We start from the raw sequence: 15,379 nt of genomic DNA, 5'->3' as shown, positions 1-15,379 counted from the left end.
CACGCTTTTTTCGCCGCTGCTGTACCTTCTGTCAAAAATTTTGCTTCGTTTATGTTACAATTTTTTTCCAATTCCATTAGTTTTTGACGGTTTGTTCTTTTCACTATACCTATTTTTTTTTTAAGTGTCCCTCTTAAAAAGGCTTTGAAAGCATCCCAAGTTATGTTTTCTGGTGCGGTCCCCCTATTGATTGTCCAGAATTCACCCCATTGATCTAGCAGTCCAGTTGTCACCTCCGGATTGTTTAACCATACGGCATCACACTTCCAAAATTGGCAACCCCTGTCAGTCAACTCTCTCAATTCTATCACTAGTGGGGAGTGATCGGAGATCCCCCGAGTTTTATAGCTAACTTCACTAACTGCTGGCAACAACACCCGAGAAACAAATACCATGTCAATTCTTGAGAAGGCAGTATGTGAAGCAGATAAACATGAGTATTGTATTGCGTTTGGATTATTTTCTCTCCATGGGTCCACCCACCCCATGTCCGTCACAAAACTGCCAAAATTCTTAGAGCTACTGTCCCTTTTAATACCCGATTCACTTTTGTTCCATCTATCCATTTTTAAATCTAGCACGTTATTAAAGTCGCCGAGACATATTACTGGGACCTCTGGGGTTAATGCAACAAAATCTGCTATCTTCACCATAACATCAAAGGAAAAGGGGGGCGGGATATATACAGCAAGTAAAAGAATATGTAAGTTGTTGATCACACAATCCAAACAAATAAATCTCCCTCCAGGGTCGATTTTAACTCTTGTATATGAAAACGCTATGGATTTTCTAATAAGAATTGATATACCTCGTGCTGACGATGTAAAGGGGGCATGAAAAACATGACCTACCCACGCCTTTTTTAAGGCCAGAAGTTTCCCACCTATCAGATGGGTCTCAGTTAAACATACAATGTCTACGGCGCAGCCCCTAATATACCGCAAAACCAATGACCGCTTAATCTTGTTGTTCATCCCCCTAGTGTTCCAGGTTAATAGCCGTACCATCAATCAGCTTTAAGGTAATCCCATTTTCCCAGTCCCCCTTCCACCACCAGCATAATTGCAAAAATTTTCTTGGTGCCTTGATGTCCTTGTCCAACATATAACACACAACCCCTTACATACACCCCCTCCCTCCAACATATAACACACAAACCCCTACATATACCCCCCTCCCACCACCCTGTATACCTCCCCCCCTTGGTATACTTATCCTCTCCACCCTCCTCCCTTGCAGGTTAGGTTACCCTATCCTGCTCCCGATTTGTATGAGGCTATAGTCCCCTGTAACCACTTCTACCTTTGAGACCGTAATAGTTCCCCTCCCCTGGCTTATTCATTGTTTTTGCTTTTCAGAGAAAAATAAATTTTTCTTTTTTTTTAAGAAAAATGCATGTACATTGTTATTTCTACAGTATTATTCAATACCCGACTATGTAAAGGCTTTTGTCCGGCTTTTCTACTTGCAGTTATACAATTTCCAGTGCAGCCACCTTTTAGTACCCCTCCCCGCCTCGCCCCCCCAGTACCAAGCATCGTTATCCAACTTATATTATACTTTTACTTGTTACTTTATATTTCAGCTGGACTATATATACTAATGACATATTTTGCTAATATCAACAGTTCTAACATTTATCATCATTAGCCTCTTATACTCTAGCATCACAACCTTTTACCCAAAGCAACCGGTTGGTCACATACATCCCAACTTAGGCAGCTATTTGATGCCCAGCTGGAAATCTACTGTCCAACCATTCTCCGGCCTCTTTTGGTGAATGAAAAAATTTTGTTCCATCATCAATGATGACTCTCAATTTGGCCGGGAACTGCATGGAATATTTTATGTCCAGGGACCTTAGGCGTTTTTTAACATCTGCATATTTTGCCCTGCTCTTCTGCACCTCGATAGAAAAGTCTGGGAATACTGCCAGTTTTACGCCTTTAAAGTCCATAGGACCTTTCGCCCGTGAAAGGCGCAGGATTGTGTCCCGGTCTTGGTAGTTAAGCATCTTGAATATAAGAGTACGAGGTGGGGCCCCTGGTGGCAAAGGTTTAGTTGGTACTCTATGCGCCCTTTCGACCGCAAATTGACCCGAGAAGGAAGAGGCACTGTAGTTCTCCCTCAGTAGTTGTTCCACGAATTTCGGCACCTCGTTACCCTCCTCCCTCTCGGGGAGGCCCACCAACCTCACATTGTTCCGACGTAGCCTTCCTTCCACGTCGGACAGTTTCAGGTTTATGTCCCGAATTTGCCCGGCCATTATATCCATTGATTTTAGCATTTTAGTGTTAGAGTCCTCCAGACTAGAGACACGATTTTCCGCCTCTTTAATTCTCTCTTTTACTGATTTAACATCCTGCTTTATCTGTGCTATATCCACCTGTACATCGTTGATTTTCTCAAGCAGTCTAGTTTCGCTGCTACTGATTGCATCGAGTATCTGTTGCAATGTTATATCTGTGGAAATAGCAGGGGTTATAGCGGGGTTTGATCCTTTGGCAGGGGTGGTTTGGGGAGTGGTAATGTTTGACTGTGATGAGTTCCCTGCTTGGGACCTTGCATACTTTTCCAGGCGTGCTGCCGCAGCTGTATTGCCTGTCTTCCCCATTATGCTCAGTGCTTAATACAATCTCCTGGCTTTTCTTGAGGAAAGTCAATTCCTTCCTATAAGGGAGGTATTATGTAGGCTCAGGACAAACAACCCAAATGTAGTGGGCCCTTAGTGCGGGATGGTTCACCAGATTTATTTCTTACAAGGCTACACAGTTACACAGTCTGTCAACATTCGTTATTAGACACTTTTTTATAAGCCGGATTCACTCACCCCTTTCTGCAACCGCGGAGTTACACCGTTTCACTGAGTCCAACTGCTGTCGTTACTCTCCAGACACTTACAGCTTACTGTGACACAGAAACAGTTTTTAGATGGTTTGGAAGAGGATTTTCCCCGTGGGGGCCCAAGCAGGTGTTCACACTTCTGGTTGCTGAGGACTGTGCATACCGGCGTTCCCAGTATCTGTGCCTTTGTCCTGGTACTTTTAAGCCGTTACTGGTGCTTCACTCAGCACTGTATGTTCAGACTGCCGTTTTCTGTCTGGCTTACACAACCAGCACTTCTCCTCTGCGCCTGCCACTCACAGGCAGAAGGCTGGAAAACAGTCAGTGTCTCTGAGTGCCCTGAGCGCCACCACACTCCCTGACCAGACCTCTGCTGGGAGATGTCGCTATTCCTGGGTGCTGTTAATGAGCTGGGGAGGCTGCCGGGGAAACTGCTCAAAAAACAGCTTTTAACGTTATCTGCGTCTCCGACTCACATTGCCTGGTCTTGGCTTCCAGCGCAGCTTTGTAGCGGTATATGCTGATGAAGCGTCCACTTGGTTCTGCTGGTAGGCTGAGGGGGAAACAAGCGCGCTGTATGCCTGTTTTCTCCTATAGTCTAGTCCCCGTTTCCAGCGCCTCCACGCCGCGTCACTTCCCCATACTCTCCCGGAAGTGTGCACGGGAAAAGCGCTCCCCGCCACGTAGCAAGCAGTACTCTGTTGCGGGGGATGTATTACTTTTACTTTGGTTGTCTAGATTCTTGATGTTTTGTAATAAATTGTAAAATTCACAGTATTTCATTACTTAATGCTTTTGGTGGATGTTTAACCCTTCTTTAAATCTTTCACTTTGTGATTGATCCCCTTTACTATTTTGTACATTTCTCTGTTGTCATACAGTATTGCTAAAATAAAAAAGACAAGATTGATAACATCTGAGATGAAATGGTATGCTCTTCCACAACCTCTAACCCTCTTTCTTCCCCACCTGAACCCTCTGGCACTTTCTCTTCATTTGAGCCTACAAATGAAAAGGAAGTATCCACACTCTTCTTATCCTCCTACTCTACTACCTCTCCTCTTGATCCTATACCTGCAAAAGTCATTAAAAATCTATCTCCTGTGCTTATTCCAACCTTATCTAAAATCTGCAATCTCTCTCTTGCTACTGGTACTTTTCCTTCTCTGCTCAAACATAGGGCCTTATTTTGGTTCATTCTTTCTGACAAAATCCTTCTTAGATGGACAAAACCATGTGCACTGCAGGGGGGGCAGATGTAACATGTGCAGAGAGAATTAGATTTGGGTGAGTAATTTTGTTTCTGTGCAGGGAAAATACTGACTGCTTTATTTTTACACTGCAATATAGATCTCACTTTGAAGTAAAACCACACCCAAATCTAATTCTCTCTGCACAAGTAACACCTGCCCAACCTGCAGTGCACATGGTTTTGCCCATCTAAGAAGGATTTTTTCAGAAAGAATGAACCAAAATAAGGCCCATAATGATTACTCCCATTCTAAAAAAAAACCACAATTCTGACCCTAACTCTCTCTAACTATCGTCCTATCTCTCAGCTCCCATGCCTCTACTGAAGAGACTTTTCTACTCTTGCCTCAAAAACTTTCTTAACTCTCACACCCTATTAGACCCGCTTCAGTCAGGATTTCGCTCTCAACACTCAACTGAGGCAGCACTGACTAAAGTGGTGAATGATCTGGTAACTGCTAAGTCTAAAGGCCATTACTCACTACTTATTCTTCTAGATCTTTCTGCTGCGTTTGACACTGTGGATCACACTCTTCTCTTACAAACACTACACTCCCTAGTTCTTAATGATACAGCCCTTTCCTGGTTCACATCTTACCTATCTGATCGCTCTATCAGTGTTCGCTTCTCTGACTCTACTTCCTCTTCATTACCTCTGTCAGTCAGAGTTCTGCAAGGCTCAGTCTTAGGTCCTCTGCTTTTCTCAATCTATACTTCCTCTCTTGGCAAAATAATCAGCTCTTTCGAATTTCATTATCACTTATATGCGGATGATACTCAAATCTATCTATCTAACAACCCCAGAGTTGTCACCAGTGGTTGTCAGGACTGCTATTTATGTTTTGTTTGGTCTGCAGTGCCTCTGGTTACACAGGGGTGCTGCTGTTATGTTCAGCTTGCAGTGTCTCTGTGTGGCCAGAGGTGCTGCTGTCATTTATTGGTCTGCAGTACCTATGGGTGGCCAGAGGTGCTGTTGTTGGGTTCTGCCTTCAGAACTGTGGTTTCTGAGAGTAGTTCCAGCTGGTGTAATCAGCTGGACTGGGCTTTTCTCGGAATACAATTCCCAGCTGCAGCACATTTTGATAATTGAGGGGCCTGTCTCTGTGTGCTGCAGCGATTGGTCTGTGCTGGTTTTAAAAAGCTGCAGTACCTCAGTCCTGTTACCTGGTTCCTGTACCTGAGTCCTGTTACCTGATTCCTAATACCTGTTCTGATACCTGTACCTGATTTATTATCCTGATAAAGGAGTGAGTTACATCCATCCTGCCTCCATTTGTCTGTTCCTCCAGCAAGTACCATTACTTCTATCCATGCAGTCCACTGGGGCTCCTAACAGTTGTTTTGGGCCGAGTTTCTGAATGTCTCTCTGCCATCTCATCTTGGATGTCTTCTCGCCAACTCAAACTCAATATTTACAAAACGGAATTACTTATATTCCCGCCAACTAAGAACAGATACCATCCTGGACCCTGGACAGTTACCATCAGTGTCCAGGATGACCCCTTAGGGGTCATCCTGGACTCTGAACTGTACTTTCTTCCCCACATTCAATCTGTCTCCAAATCATGTTACATCTAAAAGAAAATATCCAAAATACGACCGCATCTGAAACAAGACACTACTAAATCTCTTATCCATGCACTCATTATATCCCGCATTGATTATTGCAATAGTCTCCTAACTGGTCTTCCCAAGAACAGACTCTCACCACTGCAATCCATTTTAAATGCTGCTGCTAGGCTGATCTTCCTTGCAAGACACTCATCGCCTGCTGATCAGCTCTGCCAGTCTCTCTTTTGGTTGCCTGTATCTTACCGTATTCAATATAAAACACTTCTACTCACATATAAAGCTATTAACCATACTGCACCAACATATATCTCTTTACTTATCACAAAATATCTCCCATCTAGACCACTCCGCTCTGCTCAAGATCTTCGTCTCTTCTGCAGAGATCACTAGCTCCCATTTACTATTACAGGACTTTCATCGGGCTGCTCCCGTACTGTGGAATGCCCTTCCACGCACAATAAGACTCTCCACTAGCCTCCAAACTTTCAAGCGTTCCCTGAAAACTCACCTCTTTAGGCAAGCCTATCATGTTTAAGTTCTACACGCCTAACCCTCTGCGGCACTTATGTGTTATATAGCTTCCCTACTGGACTTGTAACTTGTTGGGACTGCCATGCTATTACTGGTGCCTGTCCTTGTGTTTCCCCCCTATATACCTATAGATTGTAAGCTTGCAGCAGGGCTCTCTTACCTCCAAGTCTGTCTGTTACCCAGTTTGTTTTATCACTGTCTACTTATTGTATAGCAAAACGGAATCTGCTGCGCTATATAAGAAACTGTAAATAAATAAATAAATAAATAAAAAAGGTTTTGTTTTTCTAAATACAGCGCTCTTGTTGTTTGATGAAAATAACTATTTACCAAGTTTGTTTAAAACTCCAGGAACTTACTAAGCCTGGCTTATGGGTAATTGTAGTATGATTGCCCTATGTACTTATTACAGTGGACCTGCGCCCTAAATCCCTAAATTGTTACCTGAAGCAAGAGTAAATAGTAAAGCAAAATGACAAAATAAGTTGTTTAAAAAAAAACGGCTAAAGTAATTTAAGTAATTTTGCTGTGGATTGGTAACAAAAAATAAATTAAGCTCTGCACTCTCTTACATGCTGTAGATCCTGCTGTGAAATTGACACAACAAATTATGTATTAGCAGTTCTGACATGCAGCTCACAGATGTGACATTCACAGTCGTGACAATCTACAATTAGATGCTATTTATAAAATAAATACACCTGCCAATTTAAACCATTTTAATACGAAAAATTACATTTTAATATTGAACAAAATAGTTTGCACAATGAATTATTGTTCTGTAATCTTAAAATTCAAAACATTCCTAATTATTTGGTGTCACAGAGACTACAAATTTATGTGTGCAAAAACATTACTTTTATGAAAAGAGAACTAAGGTGGTCCTTTTGATACATTTAAAGCCTCGTACCTAAGAGTACTGTATTTGGATAAAGAAAGCCACAAGTAAAACCATGAGGGCAAGTACCGGTCACATGCAAATACTTTGTTACTAGTGGTTTTCAGACCAATGACATTTGGTCATTCACCAAAGTATTTATATTTTAAATGTGTGTAATACTGTGTATCGCTGAATGTAGCAAGGTGAAATACTTCAAACACAAAACCACCAGACTGCTAGGATCATACCACGGGCCATGGTATAACTTAAAATAGATAGAAAGAGATCTTTTTCATAAAAAGTAATAATTTATGACAATACCTGCTCTGTTTCCACAAAGTTAGAAACATGTCCATCATCATCCACTCCGCGGATGTGGAATCTGGCACCAGCTCGTACACCACTGATCCGAGAGATAAGGCAAGCCTTGGCTTTCCGGTGTGATGCATACACAGTACGGATTTCTACCCCTCCGCAGATGACCTTTAAAAGCCAGTCAGAGCAGCTGACTTGGTAGTTCTTCAAAGGCACATGTAATAGCCTGTTCCTGTAAACACATTACCATATAGTATAAATATATATATATATATATATATATATATATATTCAGTGGATTGCTAACGGCTGTAATTTTCAAATATCAGCCTTTTTCAAACAAGTCTGCAAAATAAGTTGAGAAATCATCAAACATTTTTCTGTTACCACACGAGTATGACTCGTTGGGGTTCAATGTCTAGGGCTGTTCAAGGGATGTTCCCATTCTGATTTACTGTGTTTGTGTAATTAGAGGCATTGGTATCGTCACATGGTCGACAGTAATCATGTCTTCATAATGTCAACATTAGAAAATCAACATGGTTTAAACTGTCAACGGGCACCAGGTCTGAAATGTTGACATTCTCAGGATACAAACAATCAGGTTAGTGGCTGCCTGGGGGTTAGGCTGTCGTGGTAGTTTTACAGTAGGGGAACAAATACTCAATGGAAAGCAGAAGCATCGCTGATTCACACCAGAAATCTTTGTCCCAGCACAGCTGGGACCTGGAAGAAGACTCTTGATGCCACTTCTATAGCTGGGTGAAAATAAGAGACCACAAGTGACATACCCTACTGGTAGACATGATGAATGTCAACATGGTCACTGTCAACATGGCCAGGTTTTGACTGACAGTCAGACTCAGGACTTTTGATTGGAGATAACAGGGGAGAAGCAGCTCAAATACAGGCATGTCCCAACTTTTGTGCAGACAAATTGTAATCCCTACACAGACACAATGGATCCAGTGTATTTGTTTCCATGGCCATTCTAAGTGATTATAGAGTTACTCAGAACTCTGATAATATGTCCCAATACAAATCCAACATTTACCAAATTTTCAAATAGCCACAGTGTAAACATTCATATCATAGGTGGTATTAGCATCCATCTATGAATCAGAACCAAAGTTTCCCCATCTATCAATTTCCCATAGCAGACTAGATTATTTTTTAACTTGTCTCAGTAATTTCAACACACAGTCAGTAACGGAACTAAATAGGAAATGGATATTCGTAGTCATCAATGCGTAACAGCCTGGTATACAGTTACGAACAGTACACCTCTTCCACAATTAGTGGGCTATTTCCTTCATTACCTTGGCAGGTATTGTGTGATGCTGTCAGCATTCAATATTTAATGGCACTTTTTAATCCTTTATGTATGCTCTGTGCACTTGAAATATTCTGCCAATGTGATGCCCTGCCTATGCTGAAGTAATTAAAGGTTTCCAAAGTAAGACATATACTTTTGTATCTCCACAAAATGGACTTCAATCAAGGAAATAGCAAGGAAATTCAATTACAATGAGGAAAATGTAACATATACAGCATTTTACAGGAAACATGATGCTCTAAAGCTGGCCACAGTATATAAAGTGACTTATTACAGTTGATCCAGGGAACAGGTAAAAATGTTGCAACAGAAATAAGTTATGCGAAAATAAATTGTATTTTTCACAGTTGTAGTTACTCCTGCTCCAATGAGGAAGACACACAGGGCCTGCATGCAATGCTGATGGTCACACAGCTCAGCACTTTCTTGGTATTCCTGGGCAGTGACTACCATGTAGACAGAAGACTGTATATATGCAGAAATGTTCTGTTCAGTGGGTGTGTTGTGGTAGAAGCCAATAGCAGACAGAAAAATTGCATCTGCCATAGGGCTTTTGCAAGTTTTGATGGCGACATCACCCATCAGAATTACAGTGTGCCCAGATACTAAAAATGGGCATTTCTTGCATCTTGCACGTGTGGCCACATGAAAGAAAACAAGGGCAGACATTTTTAGCAGCAAACAAACCAATTAATGCTGCTGTGAAGATGCAAAAAGTGGTGTGTGATTTGTTAAAGGCGCCCTTCCCAGCAGCCACAGGTCCAGATCAATCCCACTGATCAGCCAGATCAGCCAGTACAAATAGACAATGGTATAAATTAAAGATAGATGATTTGTATACCAGGCGCTCAGGTGGATATTTAAAAAAAGTAGAAACAGTGACTGTCTCTTCATAATAAAAAAAACACAGATATTTATTTTTCATGTACAATACGTCTCCAAGAAGAAATTGAAGATAAAAAACCAAACACAATAAAAAGATTTCCAAGATAAAAAAACACAATCTCCGTGTCAAACCCTAAGATTTGGCAGACCATGTAAAATTCAACATCCAAGAAGGAGTATATTTGAGAGAAGCTTTTTTAGAGACAGCGGGGTGGGTATATTCATTATATGTGCAATACCTCTCCTCCCGTCTCAGTATATTTCTGCTCTAGTCTGCCGACTGTTACTCTTAGACTAGAAACAGGCAGGAGCGTGCATCACTATTTTAGGAGAAAAATAACTTTCTGGCAAAACGGGGTAGGTGTCATGAATATCTGAAAAAATACCTCTACTCTCGTTGCCGTACGCTCCACTAGGCTCAGTTTGCTTAAGCTTAGGGAAGCAGTCAAAGTAAATTATATACTGTACTGTATTTTATATGCTTTTTACTATTAAAGGAAGTTTCTACTGAATCCCTGCTTGCACAATGCTGTTAATATGGGAGACGAATATGTCAGTTACACATCCATTAACAGGAATAGTGAACCTTTGGCCCTCCAGCTGTTGTTGACCTAAACATCACAGCCAACGGTTCCCCATTCCTGTCTTCCACCAACAGCTGATGATCTCTACTATCTCTTGTAGATGGCGGCACACGATAAATAAGTTGATTCCAACAACTAACTAATAGTCAACGTTTTGAATCCTTTAATCACGGATTCGTCATCAGGACAGGATACAGGATTCGAAACGTTGACTATTAGTCACAGTTGTTGGAATTAACTTATTTATCGTGTGCCGCCATCTACAAAAGTATGTATATATGTATATATAATGTCTGTGTGTGTGTGTATATGTGGTAGAGAATATAGATTGTAAGCTCCACTGGGGCAGGGACTGATGTGAATCTTCAAATATTCTCTGTAAAGCGCTGCAGAATATGTATGCGATATAGAAGAAACTGTTAATAAATAAGAGATGCCCTTTGCATTAATATGCTCATATGTTAGAACATATGCAATGTATATTAGCATGATGTGTGGTGTGATGTACCGCAAGAGGCTTGTTTATCACGCCCATGGTTGTGGCCATAAAACATCATTATTGCTATGTTTATTTTTCCTTTATGCCAATACACTCTTTGACGTCAGACCGATGAGATTATAACATATATATTTGTTGCATTTATTCTATAATATACTAAATGAGAACTTAAGGTTTATGCACCTAAGAACAATATTTTTGTCCTATAATTGTATTAAAAGAGGCATAAAGTATCTATCACTACTCAACAACAAACTTATTATAACTAAACCGTTATACTGACCAGAAGAACCAGTTCCCAGGTTCATAACGGCTATTATCAGCCTGCTTTTGTGCTCGGACAGTAAGGTCAAAGTTTGATCCTGCATTTGGCCAAGAGAAATAAAACATCCCTGAATTCAGTATCTTCCGGAGAGCTGTAACCCGCTCCTCCTCTTTTATCTCTTCTTGGAGTGGACAGAATTCTGTTGTTGTAATTTTGTATACTTCTGCATCTAAGATTCTTCCCACAGAGGTGCATCCAGTTACTAAGACAAGAAAATGTAATCGCGAGTTCCCTAGAGGACACAAGAATATACATAAAGTGAATCCACACAGGTGCAATACAATAGGAACAACCAACCAAATACGACCAATTTAAAAAAAAAATTGCAATAATTGTTCAATTTTCACAGATTAAGATTCAGTTAACAGTATAACTGTCGCAATGTCACTTATCTCATCAACTACAGTATTAAATTGGTATGCAATAAAAAACTTAAACAAGTAACACAGCAGTGCCATAGCACTTGCAGGGGTGCCTCAAGATATTTATAGTCAATGTCAGCTGAAACACAAGTGTCCATGACCACACAATTAAACCCAAAATTGACAGGTAATTACTCTTTAATAAATTTAGTAATTTTTGCTGAATTTTTAGCAACTTTTCACTTAGAGACGCCCTGAAAAAAAAAAGGGGACACTTGGAGTACCATTATACAACAAAGTTTAGGAACCACTGACTCATAGACCTATTTAAAAAGTTAAGTAGTTGAAATATGCAAAATTGCGCTGGCATAAATCATGCAGTCGTGTCTGCTTTTCTTTCTAGAACACAACTTACTGGCCTGGATTTATGGCGCAAGTTAGACATTATCATCATCATCATCATCATCATCAGTTATTTATATACAGTAGTGCACACACTCCGATTTTAGTCCCTGCCCCAGTGGAACTTACCATCTATATTCCCTACCACATATGCACACACATTTATTCTAGGGTTAATTTGTTGGGAGCCAATTTATATAACAGTATTGTGTTAGAAAACTGGCGTACCAGGAGGAAACCCATGTCCTGCCCCAAGATATGACCTATAAACACCCCCCCCCCCCTCCTACACATCTATTCTCCAAATCTGTCCTAACATTTTACATTTGTTCCCCTTGTATAGAAACCTAGTCTTGCACATGTGCCAAATTCCTTATTCTAGATCAGTTTTTTTATGAATCCTGGGACATTATCAAAAATACTACACCCAAGAAATGTCAGCATTACTCACATTTAAACTCACTTGGTCAGAAAATATACTATACATTCCTAACAATACTTCAATACTTTTAGGTTGTTTTTGTTCTTTTATAGAAGTTCATGCTCAACATATTTTAAATGCAGTATGCAGATATATGCAGGGGGGGGGGGGGGGAGGAGGAGGAGGAGGAGGAGGAGGAGGAGGAGGAGAGGACTGCTTTGTCAGCTCTCTCTACCTGCTTATTCATGTCCTGACCATCCCTACCATGCTCACTTCTTACCTTCAGGTCTCTTTACCTGCACCTCATGTCTCCTGTCTGTCTCCCTCTGGACTGTAAGCTCCTTTGAGCAGGGCCCTCTTCCTTTCTGTTCTGACAGCACTCTTTTTGTATTTCAATGACAGCTTTCATAAATACAATCTATACCTGCATCTCTTCTCACTCACTTCCCCGCATCTCAGCTCTCTTACTCACCCACCATCTATACGCACATCTCTTCTCACTCACTTCCCCGCATCTCAGCTCTCTTACTCACCCACCATCTATACGCACAGCTCTTCTCACTCACTTCCCCGCATCTCAGCTCTCTTACTCACCCACCATCTATACGCACATCTCTTCTCACTCACTTCCCTACATCTCAGCTCTCTTACTCACCCACCATCTATACGCACATCTCTTCTCACTCACTTCCCTACATCTCAACTGTATTGTGTACTAAGAATTGTGCTGCTAATTGTTAATTGTGCTCTGTTTTAGTTCGTCTGTCGCTGTTATGTTTAGCTCTGTATACCCTGTACTGTTCTAATGTGTGCTAAAGGTACAGTACTGCGTACCACTTGTGGCACCTTATAAATAATAATAATGTGTAAGTGCTAATAGAAACACAGATAGCGTAAGATCACTGTGCTGTGCAATAATAAAAAAAAAAAAAAAGAATGCAACATTTGTGAACACATCATATGTAAATGCACCAAGAGGGAGTATGATGGATAATAGCAACTTAAAAGTCATTACTTTTTTGTTCTTATTTGTTCTTATTGTTCTTATTTGTTCTTATTAAGGAAGAAGCTAACTGAGACAGGTGCCCCAGTGTAGCAATCTGACAATCTGTCTAGATCACTTCGAAAATGACCCAACATTGCTACGTGTGTAGGGGCCATAGCGATAGCAATGTGCGACGCTATCACCTGGTGATTAATTGTCATTGCCAGTGTTCTCTCACCGGAGAACACCGGCGCTGAAAGATCTCTCGGCACACAGCGTTGTGTGCTAGCAATCTTGCTAAGCGATCTAGCATCGATCAGCACACATAGACTGTTCACAGCACTCCTGATATGAGCACTGATAGAGGATGTTACACTTAAAGCATAAGCTCTTAAGGGCCCTACATACGCAGAGATTTGTGCCAGAGATTCATAATGGGAGATTCAGCATGAGAGATTTCAAATCTGTCACAACTGTCAACTTCATCATAAAAATAATGTTACATGGCATATACAGTAATGTCCTAAATAAGCTTACATAAATAAAATACATTTCCTTTAATTAATAAACGTTGCTGGCATAGTGCCCCCCCCCAACCAAATAATTATTGGTGGCCAGTGCACCATCATCCCCCCCCCCCCCCTAAACACATAATCGTTGGAGATATAGGGGTCCCCCACTCCACATAATTGTTGGTGGCATGGGGGTCCCCCCACCCCCCCTAAACACAATTGTTGGTGATATAGTGCCCCCCCCCCCAAACACAAATAAACGCTGGTGGCAGAGTGGAAAAAATACTTACCCTGTCTTTTTTTTTTTTTTTTTTTTTTTTATAACAATTTTTATTGTTTTGCAAAATAAAGCAATATAGCTTAATACATATAGCAGATAACAAATAACATGAATTGAGGTACATAATGTTGGGACAAGTCCTCTGGGAAGCAGGTACATAAAATCTTCATATAAGAGATGATATTGATATTACTTATCAGTAAAACCTGACCTCTTGAAATATAACATTACTCATGTCTAGATATAAGATGCATATTAATCAAGTCCAATGGTCCTATTGTATCGTCTGTCAAGCAAAAGAAAACAAAGAGCAAAACCAATCAATAAACTTAGTATTGTCCATCATTTTGTCTGAACTCCTTATTTCCTTCTGTCTGTCCCATGTCTTCAACATATCTAGCTTTCTCAAAATATTTAATCAATATCAATCTTATACCTCTCTTCATTTAAGAGAATTTAATGTATATCAAAAATAGTATTATTCTATATTTCAACTTGTAAATAATAATAGATGGGTGAGATAGAGTAGGGAAATAACATGAAGGGAGGAAGGGGAGGAAAAAAGGGGGGGGGGGGGGGACACAAGACAGAACCAGAAAGTTTTTTCATTTATAAGGTAACATTCTCTTCATATAATCTATTGTTTTTTAGTATATAGATCTCTCTAAGTTAGACATATATCTCATAAGAAAAAAGCAAAATCTATATTTGTCGGAGTAGAAACCAAGTAGTGGACTCAAATATTTTTTGTATTTGTAGCTGAGTTTGTTGTTCAAGACTTAATATGTAGGTCTCCCACTTTTTGTAAAAGCGTGGAGCCCCTTTCTCGAGATCTGATCTTAATGCTTGTCTTTCGAAGAACAGAGTATTTAGAATGGCTTTTTTTAACTCAGCAATAGATGGGGCCACTCTATGAATCCAGTGGGTAAGGATCAGTTTTTTCGCTAGAGTGAGGACAATGGTCAATACAGGTATGATCTGTGCTTTCCTGGGACCAAGGTCCCAGACTTGGAAGTATAGGAATAGGCATGCAGTCGGATGCTTTTGTAATTTCAAATTATATATATTATTTATATAGTTAGTTACTTTATCCCAAAAGGATCTGACTTTTCTACACTCCCAAAAATTATGATAGTAAGAGGCGCTAGACTTTAGACATTTATAACATGCCCCAGTATCTGTGGGAACACAGTGCGCCCTCTGCGCTGGGGCCATATATGCCCTATTTATAAATTTGGAGTGGGTTTCTTGTAAAGCAGCCGACTGCAGATGCCTCATAGTGGAAGACATTTTATTATATAGCGTGTTTAGTTCTGGAAGGTCAGGGATATCCAAAAGCCATCTAGCATGCAGTTTTTGAAGTTGTAGTTCTTTCCCTGCCATGATAAGCTCTGA

General features: G+C 40.5%; 1 protein-coding gene across 2 annotated transcripts in view; it reads right to left on the bottom strand.

Annotated features, from left to right (window-relative positions):
* The window catches only part of SYNJ2 (synaptojanin 2), a 145,376-nt gene that overhangs the window by 90,880 nt on the left and 39,117 nt on the right, over positions 1-15,379 (bottom strand). For both annotated transcript variants that reach the window (XM_083176346.1, XM_083176347.1), the window contains exons 3-4: positions 10,981-11,254; positions 7,400-7,625 (exon numbers count right to left, since the gene is read on the bottom strand). In XM_083176346.1, coding sequence (XP_083032472.1) covers positions 7,400-7,625; positions 10,981-11,254 — 500 coding nt within the window. The remainder of the gene's footprint in view (positions 1-7,399; positions 7,626-10,980; positions 11,255-15,379) is intronic.

The sequence above is a fragment of the Crinia signifera genome, chromosome 3, assembly GCF_055691185.1.
Source record: "Crinia signifera chromosome 3, ASM5569118v1, whole genome shotgun sequence".
In the NCBI taxonomy this organism is placed as follows: domain Eukaryota; kingdom Metazoa; phylum Chordata; class Amphibia; order Anura; family Myobatrachidae; genus Crinia; species Crinia signifera.
Note: the sequence above shows the minus strand (reverse complement) of the source record. Positions and strands in the feature narration are given on the sequence as shown.